The 27,793-nt window shown below is 47.1% G+C and overlaps 1 protein-coding gene across 1 annotated transcript; it reads right to left on the reverse strand.

Annotated features, from left to right (window-relative positions):
• Positions 1-6,058: 6,058 nt before the first annotated feature.
• Sft2d2 (SFT2 domain containing 2) lies at positions 6,059-26,846 on the reverse strand. Its single transcript, XM_006988108.4, has 8 exons — positions 26,699-26,846; positions 20,662-20,748; positions 20,404-20,489; positions 17,481-17,562; positions 16,344-16,379; positions 16,199-16,257; positions 14,381-14,410; positions 6,059-11,233 (listed from the first exon to the last, which is right to left on the reverse strand). Exons 1-8 carry the CDS (start codon positions 26,759-26,761, stop codon positions 11,194-11,196), a joined length of 483 nt encoding a protein of 160 aa, XP_006988170.1. The 5' UTR covers positions 26,762-26,846; the 3' UTR covers positions 6,059-11,193.
• Positions 26,847-27,793: the final 947 nt, after the last annotated feature.

Genomic DNA, 27,793 nt, shown 5'->3' on the forward strand with positions numbered 1-27,793 from the left:
GCCTGGGGTGAAGGTTTTCCTTGTTGTTATAAAAGAAAAGGAGAATGTCAGAACAATGGGAAAACGAAAGCAGAAAGTTCGGGGAAGATTTCCGAAGATGGAGGACACCACGCATGAATTAAGTGCCCACTAAGAGATAGATACACGGGAGTGATGGAGGAGAGAAGTGACATCTTCCCAGAACTACTAATCTGAAAGACAGAAATGACATGAAGTAGTTTGATTATCAACCATGGGAGGAATATGGAGAGTATGTAAAATGGTGAAATGGTGGAGAAAAGTGTGCAAGGCGAGATGGGGGGATCCTGATTCGACAGTGTGCTGTACAATGCTTGAGAAGGTATCTCAACAGCCACTGAAAGGGACAGAGAAAGGTGGGGGAAGGGTCTCCACACGAGGATCCCAAAGACGTCATGGCTTGGGTAGAGTAGCAGAATGCATTGATGAAGAGAAAGTTATGGCTCTGAGGGAACCAGGAGTCTAACACGAATAATTAGTCCATTTCCTGAGACAGGGATGCAGAGGGAGACGAGGAGTTAAGCAGAGCCACACTTTAGTTTGGAAATTAGGTGTTTCTATTCTCTACCACCTTGCTGAACCGTGTTTATCATCTGTAGTTTTTCTGATAGACTCTTTATGATCTTTTATGTATAGAATCATATCATCTACAAATAAGAATACTTGGACTTCATCCTTTCCTATTTATCTTTATCTCCTTCATTTTTCTCACTGCTCTAGCTCAGACTTCAAGCACCGTATTAGGCAGGAATGGAGAAAATGGACATCCTTATTTTGTTCCTGATTTTAGAGAAAATCTTTGAGTTTTCCTGTTTAGCATAATGCTGGCTGTGGGCTTGCTGTATATTGATTTTATTATGTTAAGATATGTCCCCTGCATCTGTAGATTCTCCAGGACTTTTGTCATAAAGAGATGGTGGATTAACTGACAAATGGATGTTTTTTAATGTGGCACATATGTATAGTGGAATATTCTTATGCCATAAAAAGAATAAAAGCCCATAATTTATAACAAAACAGATGGGGCTGAATGCGTCCATTAAGTAAAAACAAGTCATACGTAGCCTCACATTTATAGATAATTGTCTTCATCTTGGTGGAGACTGTCCTTCAAGCCTGTGCTTTTCCTAGAATTCAAAGTTACTCAAAAGGAATTTTTTTCTCAAAATAAATAAATCAATAAAAGACAATGAGATAAAACTGGAATTGATTGATTAATGTGTTTGACTTTACTGAGACACATATTAATCTTTTTGTTTGTTTGTTTGTTTTCTTTTTCGAGACAGGGTTTCTCTGTGTAGCTTTGTGCCTTTCCTGGATCTCCTTCTGTAGCCCAGGCTGGCCTCGAACTCACAGAGATCTGCCTGCCTCTGCCTCCTGAGTGCTGGGATTAAAGGCATGCACCACCACTACCCGGCTGCATATTAATCTTGATAGAGAATTAAAGTTGAGTTAGTGATAGATGGATTTTTGTGAGGTATTATCATTATTGCTATTATTATTATTATTATTGCTTCCTTACAATCTGCTACAAATGTAGAGCCTAAAACAATATCCTTTGTTATCTCATAGTTCCTATGGGTCTGAAGTCCAGAAAAAGTGTAGCTGGGTTCCCTGCTCCAGGCTTCACATGGTACAGTTCAGGTGTATCACTGAGGGTGGGCTTTGAGGTTTCAAAAGGCCCACACCATTCTCAATGAGCTCTCTCTGCCTCCTACTTGACAGTAACGATGTAAGCTCTCAGCTACTACTCCCGAACCATTTCTACCTGCTGCCTAGATGATAGATAGATAGATAGATAGATAGATAGATAGATAGGTAGATAGATAGATAGATAGATAGATAGATAGATAGATAGATAGATGATAGATAGATGATAGATAGATAGATAGATAGATAGATAGATAGATAGATAGATAGATAGATAGATAGATAGATGATAGATGATATGTGGCATATCAGGGTGAAGATGTTGCTCCTCTGCCTGACCACTTGACTTCTGCCTCACAGGCTCAGCCGGGCTCATTGTTGGAGGCGGGGGTGAGGTGATGCACTGTTAATTAAAGTGTGCTGTCTAGCTGACACTCGATAGCACTGCCATGTCCTAAGGCACATAGTGGCCCATGTGTCCAACTTAAAGGACAGAAATTAAAAGGCACGCAACCTGAGCTCCCGAGCTTGAGCTCCCCTGAACTGCGCTGTTCCCCAGGAACACACCAGGCAGAATTCCCGTCTGCACATTCAGTCCTTGCAGAAACCTAACACCTCCCTTTCCCTCAGCCAGCGCCACCAGGAAATTAACACCCACCCAGGTACATGGACAGAATTAAGCTGAACAAAAAGACAGCTGTTCTTACCTTTCTTTTTTAATCACCAGCACGCAGCCCCGGGGATTACTAGCTTTGGGGTGATTTGGGGAGGATTACTCTTTCATTAGTGTCTGAGGTCAGTTCCAATACAATGTCTCTTAAGATAACCTTTTAAGATAACCTCCCATACGTCCCTTTCCATGTCTGAAAGGTTAAATTTTGCAAGACACCAGCAAACTAACTACTCATCAGACTCCCAAATGTCTCTTAGTTTTCAACAGAAACATCACACAAAATTATTTCTGCTGAGTTTCCAGGTGTCTATGAGAACGTCATTCTAGATCTCCAGTACAATCTCTAATAATGATGAGCAGGATAGGGAGCCAGATGCACCGCTCGGTAGGTGAGAGCGCCCGCTGTTCTTGCAGAGGACCCAGGTTCAGTTCCCGGTACCCACAAGGAAGCTCACCTGTAACTCCACATCCAGGGGATCTGGTGCCCTCTTCCAGCCTCTGTGGACACCGCACACATGTGTTACACATACACACATGCAGACAAGACTCTCACACATAAAACAAATTTTTAAAAGAAGGAATCAATTCAATGGGTCCTCTATGGGACAAGGTGAGAGGAACTTTGACTTCCTGACAGCTGTTATCAGATATCTACCATGCCTTTGCAGCTAAGCCAGGGAGCATACACACTATGATGAGACTGGGGGAAAGAAAGCCATGTGTTCATCAAAAGGCATCAAAAGACAAGAGAGCTTCAGTCTTATGTACGGAAAAACAAAACTGTGTCTGCAGGCTGCCTGTGCATCCAGACTCCTTTACATATTTACACTTCCATTCATTCAGCAAATGGTTTAAGTGTCTTCTCTATGTGAGGTGGTGTACTAAGTAAATAAACGAATGTAATTTTGTTTTAAAGAACAATTTGCCACCAGCCAGACTTGTACTACAGGAAATAATACAGCATGTTCTTCAGTCAAAAGGAAAATGATCTCAGATTAAACATCAGAGGGATAGGAAAGAATGGAGAGCAATGAAAACTCCATTAACTCTGCCCCACAAAAACAGTCCTGATTAGATTTAAGTATATGTTGAATGAAAACCATGACAGAGAAACTGGGAAGAGGTAATGAAGTCTAAGGAAAATGGAGTCTGCCAAATGTCTGAGAAGAAAAGGACCAGTGAACACAGTGCCTTGATGTGGTAAAGATGTCTGCAGTGTTATCTAGGGTAATCACTGCAGAGTGCTCCAATAGTACATGATATTAATTACTATTGGAAGGATGGGTGGGGTGGCGTTGGTGCACACCTTTAATCCCAACACTTGGGAGGCAGAGGCAGGTGGATCTCTGTAAGTTTGAGGCCAGCTGGTCTACAGAGCAAGTTCCTGGACAGTCAAAGGCTACACAGAGAAACCCTGCTTCAAAAGCAAACAAAAGAGCCGAGCGGTGGTAGCACATGCCTTTAATCCCAGCACTCAGGAGACAGAGGCAGGCAGATCTCTGTGAGTTCGAGGCCAGCCTAGTCTACAGAGTGAGATCCAGGAAAGGTGCAAAGCTACACAGAGAAACCCTGTCTCAGGAGGAAAAAAAAGTAAACAAAAAGGAAGGGTGTAACCAAAGTTTTAAAATAGCCAATCAGCACAAAATAAAACAACAAAGGAGATATGAAGACAAAGCATACAGATATGTCACTGCAAAGAATGGCAGACTGGCACAGAGCTGGGAGGTACAGGTCAGGATTATTTTATTAATATTTAGTAACACAGAGCACTTATGCTCTACATTGTTATTTAAATTTTAATTTGCATCAATCATAGATATATTTGGCAAATAAGAATGAGGAGAGGACCAGGAAGTGGCACCACTACCAAGCTGAGCAAGTAGAGAAACCAGCATCATAAAAAACATTCAGCTGAAAAGCACAAAGGAGCCAGAGATGGTGGTCCAAGTCTGTAATCCGAGCACTCCAAAGGTGGAGGCAGGATCAGGAATTCGAATGCTAAAGTATGTTCTTTCTATCCCAGTTGTTTTCTTTTTTTGGGGGGGGGGGGGCGGGGTTGATAAGATGTTCTTTCTCTGTGCATAGGACTTAATTTGGTTCTGCAATGGATTAGTGATCAAGATATATATGATTAGTGATCAAGAACTGCCTCAGACTCTACTTGTCTTGAAATCTATTTTTCCACCATTTAAAAAAAGGGTGCGGTGTGCTAGTTACTTTTCTGTTGCTATGATAAAATACCAAAAAGCAATTTAAACGAGTTTATTTTGACTTAGGGTTTGAAAGCACTAGATGTCCATCATGGCTGAATAAGCATGGCGGGAGTGCAGGAAGCTGGGTGATCACACTTTCCTCCACATAACGGGAACAGAGAGAGAATAGGAAGTGTGAAATGGTTATAAACCCTCAGAGCCTGCCCCCAGTGACGTACTTCCTCCAGCAAGTTTCCACCTCCTGAAAGTTCCATAAGCTCCCCAAACCTCACCTCCACTATGGACCAAGTAAGTGATCGAATACAGGGGCTCATGGGGACACTTCTCATTCAAACGGCCTCATCTGGCTATAGCAATCTTGGTCAGTAGTTATTTACTTTCAGGGCTTAAAATATATCATCCCATATTTTCTTGGCTTTTAGGGCTGCTGACCAGAGAGAGCACTGCTGCTGTTCTGATGTCTTTGCCTTTGTGGGTGGGTTGGTGTTTCCCCCACAGGTTTTAATGTTAATGTTTATTTGCTTTGTTTTTATTATCTGGACTATTGTGAAGAGGTTATTCCCTGGTGATGTTTACGGTTCTCTAAGTAGCTCTTGTGGTTGGGTGTCTATTTCTCTAGATTTAGGGATTTTCCACTCTAACTTCATTGAATAGATTCTCTATGCCTTCCACGTTTCTCTGTGCTTCTTTCATCCTATGGATTCCGAGGTTTGGCATCTTCATTATAACCCTGGGTTATGGGACCCTGCAGCCTTGTCTTGACGGCTTCCTCAGTCTTGTCCTCCACCTCCAAGTCACTCTTCCGCTTGGTCCAATCTCTGGCAATTCTGCTTTTTGTCTGTTTTAGTTGGTAGGGGGTTTCCTTTCTAACATTTTTGGTTTTGATTTCCTGTTTTTCAGTTTCTTTACTAACTTTTCCTCCTCATTGCTGTCTCTTCTGTGTCTCTGATCTTCTTGTCAGTTTTGCTGGCCTTTTTCTTCACATTGCTCCTTTTCTCTCCAGAAACTGGTCTTAGTTTCTTCCTGCCTTCTGAGTCGTTCTTTTTTCCTAGCAACCTTTGGAAATCTTCCCTGAAATTTTACCTATTTCAGGATCTTTGCATTTCGTAGATGAAACCAGATCTTCTGAAGAGCCACAGTGTCTTGTGTGTTGGTTCCTGTTAGCATGGATGTGATAAAATACCCGCTAAGAAGCACCTTCTTCAAGGACAGGTTTGCCTTGGCTCAGGGTTGGAGGGATGGGAAATCATGGCAGTGGGAGCGAGAAGTAGCTAGCTGGTCACATTGTATTCACTGTCAGAAAGAGGTCAATGCTGGTGGTCCTTAGATGGATTTTAAGCTCTAATTCATTTGAGAAATAGACAATATAGCAATTGTGTGTGCACATAGGGGGGTAAGGAGCTTAACACACCTACAGTGTGTACTACGCACTAAGACATCATCTTATAGTTGTGTGGCTCAGTGAGTCCCAGAGAAGCAGACACAAATAAGAGACAACACTAGATTTGTTAAAGATCATAATGCTACTACCATTTATTTGAGAAAAGAAAAAGGAAAAAAAATAACTGTGAAAGGAAGAGAGAGCTCTCTCTAGCAACACTCTTTCTCTTTGAAATAAGTTATTAAAAAGAAAACATTGTATGAAATAGATCAAGACAGAAAAGGCAGTACTCAAGAATGTATTTTTGGATATAAAAATTCAGTTATGCAATCAGTAACATTCAAAACCAACTACACCTACGCAATTATAAAAATTGTTTCATGAAAGTTCACTGAATTTGAACAGGTACAATGTTCTGAAGGCATACAAATCCACCATAGGCATTTTGGATTTGGTTTCACTGCTGGGGAGCATGCCCAGGTGTCCAAAGCCACAAGGATAGGTATGCCTTCATCAGAGGCTTCTGCACACCCTCACTACCAACTTCACAACGGAATTGCACAGGACAGAGTTCAGGGGCTATTTTTTTTTTCCTTTCCTTATTCAAGTTAAGCAAACACAATGGAAAAGGAAGGAAAAAAAAGTTGGACATTTAACAGACAAAAGCCATGTGCATGGGCCCCAACATGAGACTTCATTTGATTTTTCTTTTTTTTTTTCTTTTTTTTTTTTTTTTTTTTTGGTTTTGGTTTTTCAAGACAGGGTTTCTCTGTGTAGCTTTGTGCCTTTCCTGGAACTCACTCTGTAGCCCAGGCTGGCCTCAAACTCACAGAGACCTGCCTGCCTCTGCCTCCCGAGTGCTGGGATTAAAGGCGTGCACCACCACCGCCCAGTGATTTTTCTTATTTTTAAAGATAGGGTCTAATATGCTGCAGATCCTCCTGCCTCCATCTTCTGAGTGCTGGGATTACAGGCATGTATCACCATAGCCAGTGTACGCATTTCCAGAGATTGAACTCAAGGCTCCATGCTCGCTAGGCAAGCACTCTATTCCATGTAGTGGCATTATTCTGAGTACAAAGCACAGATTATTGTTTGTTAAGATGCCATGGGCTGACCTCTCCCATCTTGAATAGAATTTCTCTCTTTGGTTTCAGATCAGTCAACCTGCAGAGACTCACTTTGCGCACCTCCAAGCCTAGCTGTCAGTTACTAGCTCCTGCTAGAATGGACGTCACTGTATGTTGTCAGCGCATCACCAAAGGCTCTGCCGCTTACCGTTTGCCACACTGCAACAGAAACCCGACAAACTGATGGGCAAAGCTGATGCAGGACTGGAAATACTCCAAGTAGGACTATCCCCCCACCCCCACCCTGAGTGAGCTGGGATCAAACGAACCCCGCTTCACTTCCCCCTTCACTAGCCCACCCATACACAAGATCTCAACACATCATAGAATCATGAATCGGCAGGCACTTCAAGATCACCTCCTCAGCAACCTTTTCAATCAAACTTTCTAAACAATTTGGACTTCTAGATACAAAGAGTTACACAGATGTGCATTTGCACTGAATTTCGGCTAAGGTTCATTCACTTTTTAAAAAGGATGTTATCTGTAAGCTATAGCGCATATTAAACTTATAATTAAAAAAAAAGAACTTGGACATTAAAAACAAGACAAAAAACTGCCACAAGGCCTAGCAAACATCTTTATATTGTTTTAAACACTGATTTTTCTTTTTTTCTTAACTAGCTGAAAATAAGTTTTAGGCTTGGTTGTGAATTCAAAGTGTGTGTAACTGATTCTAACGAGACGTTACCGGAGGAAAAGTAAACACACGGGTGGGCATAAGGTGCCCAGAGGAAAGGAAATCCACAGTCCTGAGGTGTACCGTGGCTGCCCAGTTCATTTCACCAAGCCTCATCCCATACTGCAGCACTCGTCACTCACAGGGATATCAGAAGCCAAACCAGCGCAGCCCTCCACATCTGCTTCAGATGCTGCCCAGCTAACTATCTATTCTAATGGAGTACAAAGTAATTTTCCTATGGAATGCATTCCTTGATTTCATTCCTTGCTCTCTCAGCCTACAGTGACTATGTGGAAGAAAGGTGGCACTTAAGACATAATCCACAAAGTCACCATGAGAGTAACAGACACCCCAGCACTGAGACAATCTCTGTAGTGAAAATGATGAGCTGGGAATGGTATTTCACCCTTCCCCAAGACAGATGCCTGGAGCTGGGGCCTGAGCAGCAGCCATACTGAGGAGCAGGAGAGACAAAAGCTTCCTCAGGGATTAGTCTGTGAAAGGGAAAGCCTGTCAGCTGTGAGAGACAGAACTCAGTGAGCAGGGACCCACCTTCACAGCGTCCCAACAGTCAGCCAGGAGTAGAGGGGGGCCAAGGGGACCCTAAGCTACTCTCCTGGTTCAGAAGGCACAGTGGTCCTCTGAGTGTAGCACTCCACAGATCACAGCCCAGGGAAGGGAGCACTCAGGCCAGAGGCTCCCCAAACCTGGAAAGACACCCTGATTGAGTACCACATTCCCCTCTACAAAGGTCACTCAAGAGTTTCCATCACTCCCCAAAACAGTGGTGTCCCCTCACCAGGCAGCGAACTGGGGGGTGTGAAGCGGGGGGAGGAAACAGACACCACCAACAGCCGGCGTCAGAGGCCCTAAATTCTTCACTAAAGCCTCCCTCACTACGTTGCTTCTAACCGATGCTATTGGCCTGGTACAAGACGTAAGCAGATTTGAAGTGGATTTCTTCCTTCCACAGTCCAGTAAAAGCAGGAAAGGAAATAACCAAAGGATAAGGCAACTGAAGAAATAATCTGGGAGTCTGGAAGATACTGGAGGACAGCCATCCAAAAGATGCTTCAATGTGTCCAGAGTCAAGCTGTTGAGACAAACTGGCCACAGGCTGTAGGAATTAGGCCCAAAAGCCTTTTATCCAAGATGCCATCCCCCCACCCCACCCCCAGAGCCTCCTCACTGATCCCCGCTGGTAAGAGCATCTGAAGCAGCTACTACTTCATAAGGATAAAGGCAGCATCTCTTGCCTGGCAGTCCCTGTGACCATTGAATGAGATAATGTATGGCAGAGTCTACAGCAATACACACAGTATTAAGTACGCCAGACAAATTAATGGCCAAGCATTCATCCTGTCACCTTTAGGAGCTATGCAGAGATCTCTGCTGGGCCCCAGACCAAGCACTTGATCCAATCATCTTTCACTGCATCCTCCCACAACCCAGCACCATTTGTCAGCCTGCTATTTTGAAACAGAGAAACTGAGGAACCAAACATTGGGCAACTTCAAAGGACTCAACCAACATGTGACTGGACCACAGCTCACACCCAGACCTGCTTGTTTTCTAAGCCCACGTTCATACGGCTATGCTATTCGGCCCTTCTAACATCTTTAAGAGGTACTTGGTCACTGAAAAGGGCATGGAGGGGTCAGCCTTATTTACGTGCATGACTCCAGGATAGTTGGAACTTGAAGCAACTAGCCTAGCCTCGGGTCAGCTAGGAACACCCCTAAACTTTCCATGCCCCTTCTGACACTGAGCGCTTCTGAGACCTGAACTGATTCCCAAAGCTCCTCAGACATGATTGTGCCTCACAAAGCCAGAGGATAGCATATGATTTTCCTTCCTGACTGAAGACAGGTTGAAGACCTCACAGGTGCCTTCAACAGCATGGCAAGAATCTGGACTGATTGAGCCTATCCATTCTTCTCCATCTCAGAAGAAAAGAGAGAGTTATTAGCCACAGTTCAGCAACTGGCCACGACCAAAGAGATGAGCTCTCACTGCCTTTGGTCTGCAGGTGGCAAGGCAGGGACCAGAGAAGATCTGGCCTTCACAAAGAGCGGAGGGCAAACCTAGATTACCAGGAACTCTGATGAGGCCCGGGAAGCACAGCGCAGCTGAAAGGGAACATGGGATGACCATACTCAGATAGAGAGGGAAGCTTGCCAAAACTGAGATGGAGGAGCAGGTAGAAGAGGACACAGGTAACATAGACGCTGAAACCTGAAAAGGTACAGGCTAGGATGATGAAAACAAGGAAAGGTTTATGATGATGGCAGGTTTAACCAGAGCCATGTCATCATGACGGAGACTGGAGGCGAGGCATCCAGACTCTGGCTTGACCCTGCCACGGATGTAGCCTCAGGGGACATGGAAACCCATCTGAGCTTCGGTCCCTCGACTACACAGTGAGACTACAATCCTGCTTCCTCGCAGGGCTCTCATGAGGACCAGAGAGATCACCAACACAAGAACACTGTGTGTGTGTGGTTAGGCATCAGGCTGAGACACCTGCAGGCTGGTGTCTTTCCAGTGTCCACAGCACAGGCTGAGTGCCAATGCCGGAGCACTGAGAAGTTGCTTGGCAGGCATGCCCACCTACTTCCTGCCAGCCCCACAAGGGATTGGTCTTCCCATGCACTTTCTTTGGCCCAACTCCAGCGAAGAACGGAAAATAAAATCAATAAAAGTAAATGTTTATAAATAATGAAGAAAAATAAGCAGAGCAGGGAACATGAAGGTTTTTCACTTTCTGGTGGCTCTTGTCCAGAAGGAAAGAGTACTTTAGGCCACTACCTCACTCTCAATCAAGCAGTGGCCCAAGGTCACAAGACAAGAGACATGGGAGGGTGAGGACAAGAGAAAGAATCCACACTGAACACCAGAAAACACATTCCATAGCCAGTTGTGATTGAGAACAGCAAGATGGCGCATCCATAGGAGGGAAACAATGTATCCAGGGCAGGATCTCCAGGGGCGTAGGAAGGACAGAATCACTTGTTCTCAAACACCAGGGAAGACACTCTGTGAGGCAGTGACAACCATTTCCTTGGTGAGGGGCAAATCTTCAACAAAATTCTGCACGTCCTGTTGTATTCCTATAAGCTCTGTAGACCTCCCTGCTGTGGCCTGGGAATCAGTGGCTCCTGGGGCTTATCTGCTGCTATGATTAAACAGAGAGTGAAACCATCCAGAGAGGAAAATGGTCATGAGGAAGAGTGCCCCACACTAGCCACCGAACCCCACATTGTGCTACAGCCATTAGGGTTTAGGATTCATGACTGCTCCCACGGCAACCCTCAAAAATGTCCAAATTTGCAAGCAACGCATTGCTGCAAGTTAAAGGCACATGTCTGTGAGAGAGAGTTCAGAGGGTATTTACAAAACTGTCCACCAGCTTCGGTCCACGGTGCTCTCTGCAGACTGGCAGTGTCCTACGCAAGACACACAGCGAAGCACTTCTTCACAGCATCCCTAGGAAGGAGAAACACGGAGATGAATGGTACGTTATCACTCCCAGGGCTCCCAATGGCAAAGACCTTCCTTGAGCATTTCCCAGGGTACCATGCTGCTGAAGGCGAAAAGAGCGAGGTCAGACCCAGTCATCAGACGGCAGTGCCAATGTATCTTAGCAGTTTTCTCCTGGGCACATTACTGGTCCTGCTGGAGTTTGAAATTCCTCATCTGTCAAATGCAGATTGGTCCTGGGGACTAGTACATGCTGCTCTATTTTTACATCAGCCAATCACAGAACACACTGACATCATTCAGGTGTGGTCACGAGGGCCACAGCGCCAGGAAGCAGCGGAAGACTGTGAAGGAACACCTCCGGGAGCTCCCTGGCACAGGGAGCTGGGTACAGGCACGGAGCATTACTAACCGGCTCACCTAGTGCCTGGGACTCAGTGTAGCTCAGGGAAGCAAAGTGTGGGTGCTCAGCAGAGAGCTTATCTGTCCAAGCAGACCTCTTCTCTCCCACCAGCACACCTGTCTGCATGAAGGAACCCCTAAGCTCTCACCCTCGCCCCATTCCAGGTTTGATGCTGTGTTCTCGGTGTCCGGGTACTAAGGACTCGAGGGTCACATGAGGTGAGTGAACCCAACTACCTGGGCAGGCAATGAACTGAACATCAAAAGCCATCAAGGAGCCATGCATGGCGATACATGCCTGTGACGCCAGCACTCAGGGAGCTGAGGCAAAGGACTGTGCATTTGTGGCATACATGGGCTACATAAGAGAATGTGTCTTTTTTTTTAATATTAAAAGACTCTAGTGAAGGATTTGTCCAGGTCTGCTGCATGCTAAAGTCCCAGGAGTACTCTGTAAGTAAGGTAAGGGGGTTTACTGCCAAAATCGGTCCCCTCCTGATAGGCCACACAGCACACTGAGGGACCTAGAACGTTGACCAGAGCCCACCTCATTTTGCTTAACCTATTTTACAAACTCACTTGGTCTTAGAACCTTTTCAGCTGTATAATCTGTTCTGTGGAAACTAGAGAAAGCTATTCTAGAAGCCAGACTCAGAATTCACTCTGATTCCCTCCCTACTAGAGGAAAGACCCATCTACTCAACACAAAAACTCACTGGTTCAAAAAGAATTATGTTTCCATCACTTGTCCACACCCATCCTGATCAATTCGGAACCCAAGTCTAGTTTCCTAGGTAACTGAGACTACACGAGGCTCTGGACTTAGAAAGGTCCACTCCAGTCTAATGCCTTAATGTCACTATCTTGAGATTCCTTGCCGGGCGGTGGTGGCGCACACCTTTAATCCCAGCACTCAGGAGGCAGAGGCAGGCGGATCTCTGTGAATTTGGGGCCAGCCTGGACTACAAAGTGAGTTCCAAGAAAAGGCGCAAAGCTACACAGAGAAACCCTGTCTCAAAAAAAAAAAAAAAAAAAAAAAAAAACAGAAAAAAAAGAGATTCCTTTTTTTAAATAATTTATATAACTGTATTTTGTGTGCATTGGTGTAAAGGTATCAGATCAGAACTAGAGTTACAGTTGTGAGCTGCCATGTGGGTGCTAGGAATTGAACCCAGGTCCTCTGGAAGAGTAGCCGGTGCTTTTAACCGCTGAACCATCTCTCTAGTGCCCTATCTTGAAATTCTTAATCACTTTAAAAGGAGGAACCCACATTTGCATCTTGTGCTGGGCCCAGTAAATTACGTAGGTAGTTTAGGGACCTACAAATATGGTCAAACTGTTGTCAAAGAGATAAATACTTCAGTAGATGCTCAAATATAGCAGACCTTGGCTTATTTCATATAGCAAGCTAGCTCCTGGGGAAATCCCTGCCCATATTCTTCTCAGGGTAAGTTCCTCCCTGCCCCGAAGGCAGTATTCACAGCTGTTACACTCCTGTTATATCCCATGCACGAAGGTACGCTTTCTGGGCTTGTTAGCTCGCTCCCCAGCACATTCAAATCACTGTCAGCAGGAGATCTGGAATGCGTAAGATGTAATGTCGACCCTGCACAATTTTTCACTTCCTCAACACAATTATGGAAAATATTTTTATCTAGTAGATGACTGAGAAGAATAAAGTTAAGTAGCTTCGTTAGAATGGAATCAGAGCCAGAGGTCCTGTGACTAACTGGGAAAAGTCCACCACTGAAAGTAGTTAATTAACAAACTCCCGGCCTCTGGGGATAAGCCAGCCATACCCACTCCACTTATCAAAGTCTCATCTGAGGTCTTGGTGGTCAATCAAGTCACCAAGCTCACACTGCTGACTAGGAAGCGCTGGTCCTCGGGAGTCCTGGCCCTGCTCTCCCTCTAGACCCTTCTGAAATTTTCCCTGAGTGAGCCCCTGTAAGAAAACAGGCATGCACTCAGGACCCCCATCACCTCAAAGCTACAAATTAAAGGAATACTAATGAGTATCAGTGCACTTTCTATTAGAGTAGATGCCCCAAACACCAGGAACTCATAGTCTGGCCAACACATCACTAGTTGAATAATAAGATCAGGAGAACCAATCTTATCACAGTAATCTATAAAGTAGATTCATGACCTGTGCCTAACTAGCTCAAAGAATTTTAATACAGATAAATAAAATAGCATGTGCTTCCTGCAGCCAAATTAAAAATCTCCAAACTCAAGTCCATATGTAGGAGCTGGAGAGATGGCTGAGTGGTTATAAGAGCACTTGCTGGGGCTGGAGAGATGGCTCAGAGGTTAAGAGCACTGCTTGTTCTTCCAAAGGTCCTGAGTTCAATTCCCAGCAACCACATGGTGGCGCACAACCATCTGATGCCCTCTTCTGGCCTGCAGGGGTGTGTGCAGACAGAACATTGTATGCATAATAAATAAATAAATCTTTAAAAAAAAAAAAAAAAAAAAAAGAGCACTTGCTGCTCTTTTAGAGGAACCAGGTTCAATTCCCAACACCCACACAGTAGCTAACAACCGTCTATTAATACTGTTCCAGGGGATTCAACACCCTCTTCTAACCTGCACAAGAAATGTACACACATGGTAGATAAATACACATGCAGGCAAAATACGCATTAAAATAAGAATAAATAGATCTTCTAAGAATTAAAAGTCCTATATAAGCACATCATGGTTCACAAATCAAAGGATATCTATTTCCAAATACATAGTTAGTCTTACCTTGCATATGGTATGAAGGAAAGGCTGTACCTACAAAGAAAAGAACAACAAAGATCAAATTGAATGGAGGGAGTGGAATATTCCACAGCAGGAAGCCCCGAGGCTCCAGGAGCACCCCGTGATTTATCCCGACCCGTGTGTACTCACACATCACATAAACACTCGGCCCTGTAAGTATCTATGTGGCAGAGAGGACTGCAAAAGGCCCGTATAACAACCACCCCTCTGACCCCAGCCTTGCTGTGGTACCCCTTAACCACATGAGCCAGCAGTGACCACTAAAACAGGCAGATTCCAGATGCCCCTATGACGTCAGAGTCCTGTGTGCAGAAACTGCAAATAAAATCCTCATCAGTTGTGATCTAATGCTTTGTAAGTTCTCAGAAGAATTTCCCTTCAACCCAGGTGACATCAAGTTTCTATCTGCTCCCACTAATTAAAAGAAAAAAAAAAGCCACCACCTACCATTCTATGGATGAGAATGCACCGTGGTGCCATGCTTCAAACCCAAGTCACACCGCCTAGACAGAAACTATGCCGGGGAGAGACACCTGCCCTAGTGTCGTCAGTCGGACTTAAGAGAAGCAAAGGGCAGCATCAGTTCAAGAGGATTCACCATTTTCCTGAGCCAGAGGAACGCTGACCCCATGGAGGCTTGCAAAAGAGCTGTGTATATGAAGGTTCCAATTTCTGCACCCAGAAGGAGGCCACTCTAGAAACACAAGCCATCAAGCCAGGCCTTGTCGTATCTACCGGCAAAATGTGTCTCACTGAAACCAGGCCACCATTCTTCTCCACACCTTCCACTTTCCACTTTCCACGCACCCATGCTTAACTTGTGAGCATGGTCAAGTCTGAGGCAGCAGTTTGACAAGATTATTTCTTCAGAAGGTCAAAGTTCCAAAGGGCAGATGCCATCCAGCTTACATTCCCAAGATCCACTTCTACTAACCAGGTGTTCACTGGCCAGGAGAAGTCTATTGAAATGCCCACAGGCTCCCTTTTCTCTGTATCCTAGTGGACACTTTTATCCCAAATAGACTAGTCACACTGTACTGAAACCATTCCGCTGGACATCCTAACTCGTGGATTAAACTTTCAAAGTCACACAGAAATGCCTCGGATCAGATACACGCCACCACACCTCTCCCTTGGATGTTAAACACAGGTTTAAATTACCAAGAATCTACAGTTCCATTCATGGGTTTAAAAAGTCGTGCCTGGTCACCCTTTTACTATACTTGGCCTCTGAGTTACAATTTCCTAACCCTCACCTGAAATTCCCCAAAGCCGGCCCACCTCCAGTGAGGATGCTGAGCCCACAGCCACATGGATTTTCGTTTCCTTAGCTACCGCTCCCTCAGCTCAGCTGACAATGCCCTCTTCATCTTTCTATGGAATGGTCACCCACCACAGTCACTGATTCTCTCAGCAGCATCCTTCTCTGGATGTGTCCATTTGAGTCCTGGCCTCTTTTTACCAGCCTTTATAATACCTTCACTGTCATCCCACTTACCGGACATGAGTAGCTGAGTAATATGTGTACATCTCACGACTGACCGTGAGCTCAGCAAAAACGCCGTGGCCCGAGGCCTCTGGCGACCACTCAAGACCGCTAATGGCATCTATTGGCAGTGGGCCGAGGCAACAGGCTGGCTTCTGAAGCCTGACGTCTGCTGCATTACCGACAACTCTTCAATTCAAGAGCGTCTGTGTTCTCCAAACCTTCCCACCCACAACACACGGGTTTTCTCTCCTTTCCCCTCCGCAAGTCAAAGGCAGGGCTGGGGGTGGGGCCGGGACACTGATGCTGCTTACCAGGTCAAGGCCAAGGACTGCAAAATGCAGAAGATGAGCGCCAGCCCCTTTTTATGCCACTAAAAAAAAAAAGGACACAGTTACTGGAAAGTGTGACAAGGGACCCAAACCAAAAAGGTCCCAGAAGACTAGAGTTCACACTTACCCAAAAGGCGGAGCACAGGGTAAGTGCAAAACACAGCTGGAAGAAGAGGAAACACTAATTAATTCAACGTGGTTCAAAGCACTTAACCCCCCTGAACGACCACGTCGGGAGAAGAAATCCAACGCAACAATAAAAACACACGCGGACTGGAAAGGGAAAAGCCGTGCTTCTATTTTAAGTTCTCCCTAAATGCCGGCAAATGAAAGCACCTTCCTGGACCGGTCATTCACTCATCAATCTTTTCATTCAAGGCACAAGAGTAAGCTGGCCACCAGCCTCTCTCTGTGACCGAGCTCTGGAGTGGGAAAGGTGTGTGAGAACAAAGGTCACCATGAGATGTCAGCCCCACAGCCAGGAGGCCCGCTATCTCTTTACCTGTCACCTGACACCGCCCTGCGTCCTTTCTTAGAAAGTCTTTCCACTACAGAGCTGTCAGTCAGGCCAGCCACATCTGAAGCTGGAAAAAACAGTGCTTGCTCCCGCCACCTTCCACACCTTCCTTCGTACTCCTCTATCATCCCTTAATCAGTGTGCCCTAAACACTCTGTGTCCAGCACTGCGCTCTGAAAAGATGTAAATAAATAGCAAACACAGTCATGGCCGTAGAGAACATTCTTGTGTGAATGAATGTGAGACCCACAAACTAAACTAAAATTAGAAGTATGCCAATCAAGTTCAAACCTCACAATACTGATAATTATGAGAATGGGGTCTGGAAAGATTTTCACAGCTATATGGATAACTGGGTCAAAAAAAGAAAGACAGCCTGTGTTGATGGGATAGAAATAAAACCTTACAAGCCAGGTGGTGGTGGTTAATGCCTTCAATCCCAGCACTCTGGAGACAGAGGCAGGCAGATCTCTGTGAGTTCAATGCCAGCCTGGCCTACAGAGTGAGTTCCAGGACAGCCAGGGCTACACAGAGAAAAGCAAGAAAGAAGGAAAGAAAGAAAGAAAGAAAGAAAGGAAGGAAGGAAGGAAGGAAGGAAGGAAGGAAGGAAGGAAGGAAGGAAGGAAGGAAGGAAGGAAGAAACTGGACAACTTATGAAGCCCCGTATGCCTGAGAGCATGTTTAATCCCCAGGATTAAAAAGGGAAAGAGAGGACAGGCTCCCACCTCCCAAGCCGCCTGTCCTTACCAGCACCAGGATGGTGGCGATGAGGCGCGTAGGCTCAAACATGCGCTTCAGCTGCTTCACTGGCCCCATGAGGAAGATGGTACTAAGAGGCAAACACACACAGGAGCCATTAGGGGCAGAGCAGAGGCGCACCAGCCACCTCCCCAAGAGCTCCTGTGGCGAAAACGGGAACAGCATCAGTAGGAGCGGCTCTTGCCAGGCACTGGCCTTGCAGGCTTTTGTGCACTGTCCTCATTTGATCCATCGAGGGCCTATGAAGTAGGAACAATTAGTACATTCATTTTAGAGAGGAGGAGAAAGCCCAAGGGTTACATAACCAAGGTCGCCCCACTGATAGAAGAGCAGGGCCGTAAGTGCACGTGGGTCTGACTGTGGAGAGAGGGGTGACTCTGCATCCTTGACCACCTACCCACAGAAACAAACCAAGAGCTCGGGTTTATGGAACAAAAAACACAAACACTTCTCTGCGTTCATACACTTCTCTGCTTTCCTACTCTCCAGGAATTTTAATGATGGTAAGAGCAGCATCGACCACAGGTGGATGCTTGCTAAACGTCCTGTGTACATACAGCACTCACTTCAGCCCCTCAACGACTCTGAGATGGCTGTCACTGTTCCTATTTCAGAGCTATGAAAGGGAGAGAGGAGCTTACCTATTTGAGATCACACAGCTAGGGATCCAAAGAGCTGGTGCTTAACCCCATCTGTTCTAAAGGCACCCTTAGCGTGAATCTGTATGAAGGACACTGGAGGCCGGCTAAGGGGAGTGATCACTAGTGAGCGGATACACGCACCTACCACATCAAGTACAGGCACCAGGTTTTAGTCACACTTTCTGGGTCGCGAGGAAGTGCACCCCAAGTGACAAACAGTGGGCGCTCCTTACAGTTGGCACTCCATACAAGTGACAGCAGATGTCATTAACTACCAACACTCAACGAAAGGCACAGTTTTGTGTTGTTGACAATATGTCTGCCCCTCTTTGAAGTTAAGCTGTTTTCTGAGCTCAAGTCTCCAAGCTCAGAGGTTCCTCACCGAACAGAGTGAGCAGCAGACTCAAGGCACACGTGTATGAATAGAATCTTTGTAAAGTCAGAAACTCCTAGTAACACCACGAAATAACAACGTGCCCTCCACTGTTTCCCCGCTGCTGTGCTATGAAGTCTGTCCCATCAAGAACTGCTAAAGAGTTCTTTTGGAGAAAGCAACATATCTGTATAATTACGCTCACTCTGTACACTGAACCCATACTGGGGGCCCCAAAGCAAACCCACAAAAGCTAGTACCTGAGAAAGCCTCAAGGGCAACATCAGTCACTGCTACCCATGCTGGCACGGAAATAGAGATGGGACAGGAGGAACCCTGGAGGAGAAGGTCACCAGTCCCGGGAAAGAGGTGGTGATCAGCAGAGTTTCACCCGAGGTGACATTAGAGGCAGGATTTAACCAATGACAAGTGGGGAGCAGAGATGGGGAGGACCACAGACAGAGAGACTGGCCTGGGAAGAAGCACCAAGTCTGGATTCCACCTGCAGAGAGGGGGGCAGGGAGCCATAGGGGGGGCTCACACAAGGGCCCCATAGCTCAGGACAAAAGAGCCTGGAGGGGGGCCAAAAGGGGGTGTGGCAACCCAACAGAATATGATGGAGTAGCTGAGGTAGAGGAGATGGACAAAGCTGAGCAGTCCAGGTGCCACCTTTGCTGGGAAACCGTCCCCGACCCGCTGTCGGCCCTCACAGAGCCTCTCTGCACATTATCCGCTGTGACACGGGTCCGTGTCTCACTGCCTCGCTGGCGACAGAGATCCAGTGTGCCTGTCTTTTGTAGTCTCTGAGTCCAGCAGAGGCGACAGGGCTTACCCAATGACTCCAAAATCAATCAGTGGGGATAAATGGCCACAGCGATGGGGAAGAAAGCCAAGTAAAACAGACAGCAGCGGCGCTGGAGGGATGGCTCAGTGGTTAAGAGCACTGGCTGCTCTAGCAGAGGACCAAGGTTCAATTTCCAGCATTCACATGGTGGCTCACAACTGTATCTAAATCCAGTTCCAGGGGATCTGGTACCCTCTTCCAACCTCCGCAGGCTCCAGGCATATGTGTGGCAAACAGATACGCATGCTGGCAAAAGACTCATATACAAAAAAAAGAAAAATATTTAAAAATATTTTAAAAAAAGACAAGAGCAACTGAGTTATTATGGTTGAGTTAACAGCGGAAAACTTGTACTCCTGGACCCTTTTCCCCACAGGACTCTGAAGTCATTTATAGAAACATGATGGGGGAGAGGGACAGGGAAGGAAAGATGGCCCGGTCAGGTTCCTGAAGTCCATTCTGATAGGGCCAGGCGAGCATTTCCCACCAGAGGCAGGCCTGGCATTGTCTGCACAGGTGTGCCTGATGCATCAGGCGGTCAACTCGAGCTACGTGTGCACTTGAAGCAGGCAGAATGGCTAACCTCCCCTGGAAGGCACCCATCAGATGCCCTGACACAGGAGCCTGGTCCTCAAGTCCAGGATAGTCCGGCACTACACAGTAACTAGGTCTCAGGCGCACAGTCCCTCACCTGCCTCATGGTTGTCAGAAGCATCAGCTGCAGCCAGTCTCTGAGGACAGGGAAACCAGCACAGGAGGGTTGGCCGTACCGTGTGCCTGGGGAAACCATCCCCATGCTTTGTGCTGTGGTTCCCTCACAGGTGAAGAAGTGGTGACCCGCTTTCTGCCCTCTCCCAGGGGCGAAAGATAAACTAAGATACAGGATGTTTTGCAATAAGAGGATACGAACGTGATACATGCCAAAACTCCTCCTTCTTCCCAACTCCTTAAAGATACGAAGCATCCTTCTTCTCCCTCCTCCCTCAAATACGATGGACATTTTATCATCCAATAAACAGCAAGGTTGGAAAAAGGAGAAAAGAAAAAGGTTACCTCCCAATTGATGCCATGTTCCCCAAGGTGTAAAAGACCGCAAAGAGGGTCAGTCCTTTCCTGGGCACCCACAGCAGGAAAGTACCCTAGAAGAGGAAGCACAGGACATGTGAGCACAGCAATGCCACGCCCACCAGAGCCACACAGCTGCCCTCCCCGCCTCCTATCTCCCCGCCCCCTAACCCGGCAAAGAGAAAAGCGGGCAAAAGGAAAGGAATAGAGCGGAGAATCAGGAAGGATGGAAGGCACTCTTCTTACCAGCAGTGAGCAGAGGATTCCTACGGCAAAACATGCGATGAAGCCTTTTATCCTGGTGCCCCAGCTTAAGGACGACGCCTCCACAACCTGCAGTTTCAGAACAAAAATTGCATACATACATTTACTGAAAATGAAGAGGACTCACAATCAACTAGGAAATGGTCCTAAGGGCCAGGAGAAACGGTGCTGAGAGCTGGCCAGATGGCTCAGCAAGCGAAGGGGCCTGGAGTGCAGACCTAAAGACTTCGGTTCCATCACCGGAAACCACAGAAAGGAAGCAGGAGGAGTCCTGCCGGCTGACCCCTGGCTTCCACACGAGTGCTGCCCACCTGGACTTACACACACACACAACAACAACAACAACCACAAATAAATCAAGAAGGAGGGAAGGAGGGAGCAAGAGAGGGAGAGGGAGAGAGGGAGGGAGGAAGGGAGGGAGGGAAAGAGGGTGTCAGCACTCTCTAGGGTAGGAAAGAAACATGGAAACTTATACATTCCCAGGTAGCCATCACATCCAGCTCTTAGCAGAGCTGTGAACTCCTATAGCCCCGACTCTTCCCTCCAGCAGCTTACAGAAGTTTACTGTATCTCCTGCTTCAAGCACTGCTGGGAGGCTAAGCTTAGCACAGCCCAAAGCCCAGGCAGAGCGAGACTACAATTGGAAGGACAGGGTTCTCCAGATAGGGCCTGGGTCACAGGACAGGGCCTGGGTCAGAGGATAGGACCTGGGTCACAGGATAAGACCTGGGTCACGGGACAGGGCCTGGGTCACGGGAGGAGGCAAAGACAGGACTCTAAGGCAGTTTGGTCCACTGGCCACGTTCTCTTATCTCTCCAACCACCCGCAAAAGTGGCTGCAACACTCTGGCACCTCAGAGGGAGAAGGCCCTCAAACTTCCCAGGATGCATCCCTGCTACTTACTCTTACTTACACCGTGCTAACAACAGCCAGATCAGCCACAGTCAGCCAGACCCTAGCTAATCAATCACTACCCGCTCATCTCGACTATCTACCATCCTTGGCATGACTAATGCTTCTTCCAGGTTAAGTCCAAGGGAAGCCAACATTTCCTGGAGAACTACTAAAGCAGAAAAGCTGGAGAGCAGATCTCCATGGCCCTTTCCCACGTCAAAGACAGCAAACCACTGTACCACAGGCCTTCCTAGACTGTCCTTAAGATGCAAGGGGGCTCACTGCCCACAGATGGACACAGGAAGCTGCCACTGAGAGATCAAACCCAATGGGCAGAGCCAGGTCAGCATCTGCATACCCGAGCTCCCCTTCTGTGGGCAGCACAGGCTGGCAGAGCGAGTAAGGCTGCCTCCTACATTGTCACCCAACAGATGGAGGAAGGCAGGGGAGCAGGACCACTCCCTCGGCCCTGACTGGCCCCGGTTCCATGACGTGTTTCTAACCTGTCAAACCAGAAGCTGGAAGAAAGACCACGAGGCTCCCTAGGTGTGACAAGTACTGTGTAGAAAGGTTCACTCTCCACCCAGAAGAAAGGAATTTGGGTCATCAAAAAGGCTCTCCCCACTTCCATAGAGTCGCCATGACACTGTAATGTCACACACACTGACACACCGAGCACCTGCGGAAACCTGGCACAGAGAATGACCCTGAAGAGAAGGCACAGTTAGGGATGGGATGGGCTAGGGGCGTAGCGCAGAGGTACAGTACTTGCCTGGCATGAGCGAGACTTTGGGTTCCTTCTCCAGCACCTCAAAAAGGGGGCATGCAGCAGACTAACTACATTCCAAATATTTGTCCTTATACCCACAGGTAAGTGTAGTCCTCACTCACCAAGGAAACTTCTCTTTGCAAGAGACAGAGACCCCTACAGAAAACCACACCAATCAAAATGCAGAGTCGGAGCCCAGTCCTAACAGACACATCTATGATACCACTCCAGCATCTAAGGCTCAGGGGTCACCATGGAAGAGGGGGCAGAAAAACTCTAAGAGCCTGGGGAACAGGGAGTCTGCTGTAAGATTATGTCTTCTAGAAATGTCAGGAGCTACACCTGGAAATCTCACTAACACAGCTGCCTAAGCATGAGCTGAACAAGGACAACACCAACAGACAAGCTAATGTGGAAGGGAAAAACCTGAGACGCTTCGAAGGTAGACAACTCCAGGCAACTAAGGAATGCTGGGAGCAGGAGAAACAGTCTGCCCCGGGGAAGAGCACACCAACTGGTTATCCAATACCAAATGGTCAGCCTGAAAACATAGACATACAAGTACCATTATGTACTGAGCAGGTGGTGTTTATGTATTAGTAAAACACACACACAACAATAACAACAACAGCAGCAGCAACTAAAGAGGCCATGAATTTGAAAGAGAGCAGGGAGGTGGGGAGGAGATATATGAGAGGGTATGGGAGGAGGAAAGGGAAGGGGGAAATGATGTAACTATAACCGCTCTCTCCACATACGTGTGTATATATTCATTCCTTATATTTAACATATATAATCCATACATTTAATATACATGTATATTAAACGAGAAGGAGGGCATGTACCACAGTGTCAGGATCTGACAAGTGAGCCCTGTGTTTCCAAGCAGAGGCCACCTGTCCACCTTGAAGAGACTGTTCCAATCCCCCTGGCCCTAAAGTAACCAGAGGATGCTGTTGCCAGGCTTTACCGGGCCCTAGCCAATCAAGTTAGACCTCTTCTGACTAACCCATGTCATCTCCCAAGTGCAAAAGACAATGAGCAGCTCCCACTCTTCCAGTCACGCATGTACTTTGCCGAGGTGGAGAGAACCAAGCCAGGGAGAGGAAGAGAAGAGGACCTGAGCAGTGAATAATCTGCCTGAGGGTCAACCAGCATCAACAGCCGTACTCAAAAAAGTCCAGCCTTTTTTCTGTTTAGGGGGATAAACTGCAAAACATCAAAGTTCATTCCAGAGTCACAGCAAGATACCAAGACTCGTGCCTTTGTAGACAGTAAAATCACCGGCAAGAGACAGTCATCCTCATTAGTACAGGGGTGAGTATCCCTGCCTGTCCTGTGGGAGACTGGGTTTGAGTCCCATGGACTGGGAGACTAGCACTGGCTATTTAGGTGGGCAGTAGTGGTGGCAAATAACCCCGGCACTCGGGAAGCAGAGGCAGGTGGATCTCTAAGTTCGAGGCCAGCCTGGTCTACAGAGCAAGTTCCAGGACGGCCAGGGCTACACAGAGAAACCCTGTCTCAAAAAAAAACAAAAAAATAAAATAAAATAAAGTCACTGGCAAGAGAAAGCATTTCTGCCAAAAAGCATGGTCCTGATTTTTCCCTTCAGACACAAGAGTGATACCTTCAGACACAAGTTCAACAAATGTCACAAGATGAACCCATCTAAATGCTACCTTTTCTTTAGCAGGGAGGGGGATATAGGGTGGGAGCAGGGATAATTCACCATGCTTCCCACTATATGTGTGTTCTGTCACTTGGTCAAGGAAAGAGGAGGAAGCTTTTGCTCAACTTCTTCTAAACAGATTCAGTGAAAGGAAAATACTTTTTGCCATTTTATGAAAGCAAATTCAGTTGATGGAAAATCTCTCTCTAAGCTGTAGTTTCTGGAAACTCTGCTAGCACAGAGTTTGTTTCCAAACTCGAAAGAGTTAAAACAGTACCTGGGTAGACTCTGTAGGGAATGTGGGGAATCACAAGCTGTCTGACTGGCAGGAACTCACAAAGGTCCCTTTGATTCCAGGATGGAGAAGGCAGGGGGATTCTTGCCAAGTGCCAGAGCTAAGGCTTGTCCAGGAAGGTGGGGCTGGCAACCAGGAGGTGAGAAAGGAACGCTGTTGTATTTTGTATTCCTGCATGTTATGATCAGACACCCTCAGACCTTCCTTGTCCCAAGAACCCTTTCCAGAAAACACAAAGCCTATTCTTTCAGAAAGGACTGCACTGAAACCAGGACTTAAGGGTGTTTATGATGACAGGGTGTCAATTAGAAGACTTAGCATAGACTGTGACTAAGAGTTCTACCAACTTTATAGCTACCTAGGAGAGACAGAAGAAACAAAACATACTGTTACCGTTGGCATTAAAATACATTATAAAATGTTTTCAGACTTCTCCGGCAACCTCTTCGAGTTATATAACTGAAAAGACTTGAAGGCAACATCATCCAACTAACCACACAAACAGGAATTTCACCACAGAATCCTCCAGTTTTTCCAGGCTCAAAACCATGGAAAGTGTGCCCACATTAGTTAGTACTTAAAAGGAGGCCGGACCTGGTAAGTGATCACGAAGCCAAAACATCCCTGACAACGAATCCTATTGGCTACAGAACAGTTTCTGGAGTTCAAGACCTGGAAATGCCACAGAATGACGCACATCAACAGGAATCTTACTAGGAAAGAGGAAACTGGCAATGTTTTCCAACAAGAGTGAAGCCAACAGTCTTTTAAAAATAGATGTAATATGTGCCTGAGCTTAAGAGGAGGGCAAAGCCCTTCACTGTCTCCACACAAGCATTCACGATTTGGGGGGAAAACTTTGCATTTGTTTTCAACGCTACACTCTTCACTCCTGAAGGCCCACCCACTGCTACAGATGAAGAACACTTGCTGCCAACATGACACCAGTCTCCGCTTCAGCCCCAACTTTGTACAACAGCTTGTGGACTCCTATGAAGCTTATCTTCACGTGACAATGAGGGTCAACTAAGTCCTGAGGCTTTCTTAGGCTTCATCTCATACGAAAGTTCACAAGAAGCCAGAAATAAAAAATGAAATTTTTTTAAAACATTAAAAATGACTGATTCTAATCCTAATGGTTGTGGAGAGGTTGGAAGGTGGCAGGTTCAGAGTCTGATCGCAGCTAACGTCCGGGTCTCTTTAGCTCCCCCTAAACAGTCATAGCGTGCGCACCTGTGACTAACAGGTGACAATATCTTGGAATTTAACTTAATGAAACCCAAGCTTCCACAATCCACGAGTTTTAGAGTAGCCTAGAGAGAGACCCTACAACTGAGATTCTGCCATGTGGCCGTAACCACCTACTTAGTGTTGCCACTGATACATTTAGCAAGTTCCTTGATTTATTACTTTGTTACTATAATAATGTATCCAACTGTTATGCTGGAACACTGAATTTGCAGTCATCCGCATCCGCCCTGAGGCCATGGTCGCTCTACTTGGCTTCAAAATAAACTCTTATTCCCTTTGAAGTGCGGTTGTGTTTTCGCAAAGACTAAACTCAGAACAAAATCAACCACAAAAGTGAGAGCAGAATGTTGGGAAAACCACGAGAAACACAAGTAAATATCAGAGAGGAACTCGGTTTCCAAGGAGAAAAGGTCGTATCATCTTGTTCAACACCCCGGTTTCACAGAAGGGGAAACCGGGGCCAAGGATACATCAAGTGAAAATGTTAATTCTGTCTTCGAGAAAGGAAAACGTAAACAAACTCCCAAGGCACCTAAAATAAGACATTCTCAGTGGCTCTGGAGCACAAGGCCTTATTGGGCAGGTTTCCGAGCCATCAAAGCCCTAATAAAACAAACACCCTGGCAGTCTCCGGGGGTGCTAGGGAATCTATAGTCTAGGAATGAACCTTGGAATCTCAGAGACCTCGTAGATCCCTGTTAACCAGGCATTCACATTCACGGAGTTTCGCTACTACTTATGCAGTATGAATAAGGGCGGGTCTGGAACTCACATCCCACAACCAAAGCCAGCCAGCCAGTGATCCAGGAGGGGCTCCTTCCACCAAGGCCGCCGGCCTCGCCCGGCTCCAAAGGGAGAGCCCTGGCCGGTCCAGCTGCAGTGGCGGGGGAAGGAGGAGGGCTTCAGGTCCAGGGACCCAGGAGGCCCCGGGACCCACACTTCCACTCGCAAAGATTTCTCGAGTCTCGCACCAGAGCCCCTGTCCTCCCGAGGGGAAGTTGGGAAGGGATCGGGAGCCACGCCCTCTGCAAAGTCCCCGCGCTGCCACCTGTGGCACTGTCCCGGCTGAGCTCGGCGCCGCGAGTGGGAGGGGAGCAGGGCAGCTGTCCAAGGAATCCTGGCTGCCAGGGCTGCGCTCACCTCGGACAGACCGCTGCGGTCCTCGGTGTCCTGGCCGCTCAGCACCTTCTTCAGCTTGTCCATGTCGGGCCCCCAGCCGCCGCCTGTCGCCTTGGCTCCGCGGGCCGCTCTTCCGGGTGCATGGCCCCCGCCCCTCCGCCCGCCTCCAACCACGGCGCGCCCCGCCCAGGCACCTGCCCACCTGCCCGCCCGGCATGCCCCGCGCCAGACACGCCCCCTACACCAGCTCCTAGGGGTCACCCGGGACGGACTTGGAGAGTTTGGGGTAAAGTCGGATACGTAACACCAAGCTGGCTGCGCGCCCGGGCTTCACGCTTTCGTTCCAGCGCCGAGCACCACCACCACGTGCCAAGGGCCGGAAGAAGGCAGGGGAGGCCTTGTGCAGACTTACCCACAGATGCTGAAGTTAATCCGCTGGTGGTTCTGTCTACACCGCAGAAGATCTTCAAAAAAAACAAACGAACAAATAAACTATCCAGGCTAACTGGAACAAATCAGCAGTGCGAATGTGTGTATCAGTGAAAGCAGCAATTCCTCCCTAATTCCTAGGGGAAATGGCTCGGGAGATATGACTTGGACAACGCCTACGAACAGATGACAAATTGGCTGAGGAGAATCAGATAGTTTTGTGTTTCGTGGATGCCTTTTCGTGGATGCCTCAGGCTGAAGCATTACTGAGGCTATGTAACAGAACCCATATGAGCTCATGGAATCTTCCAGGCTAGACAGAAGTTTGCTCACCTAGAACACTGGTTGCTGCGGAAATCTGGAAAACCTGTATTAAGATTAAACTGGCTCAGAAAAACACCGAGACTGAAAGTGTAGCTCAGTGAGAGGCTGCCAAGAACGTGCAAGACCTTGGGTTCAGTTCCCTGCTTCCCCAAAAGGGAAAGGAGGCCACAGAGAGAACTTGAGAAACACCCACTGAAAGATCTCTCATACCTCCTCCTCCGCACTCCGTCCGGCACTTCCTGGAGAGTAAGAATGCTGACGGGAGAATCCACATACTAACCAAATGACTAGTAACTAAGCAAAGGGTTATTCACAGACCCCCATTCACACCCTCAGGGCACTCCCGCTTCACCGCCTCTGTGT

The sequence above is a fragment of the Peromyscus maniculatus genome, chromosome 11, assembly GCF_049852395.1.
Source record: "Peromyscus maniculatus bairdii isolate BWxNUB_F1_BW_parent chromosome 11, HU_Pman_BW_mat_3.1, whole genome shotgun sequence".
Lineage (NCBI taxonomy): Eukaryota > Metazoa > Chordata > Mammalia > Rodentia > Cricetidae > Peromyscus > Peromyscus maniculatus.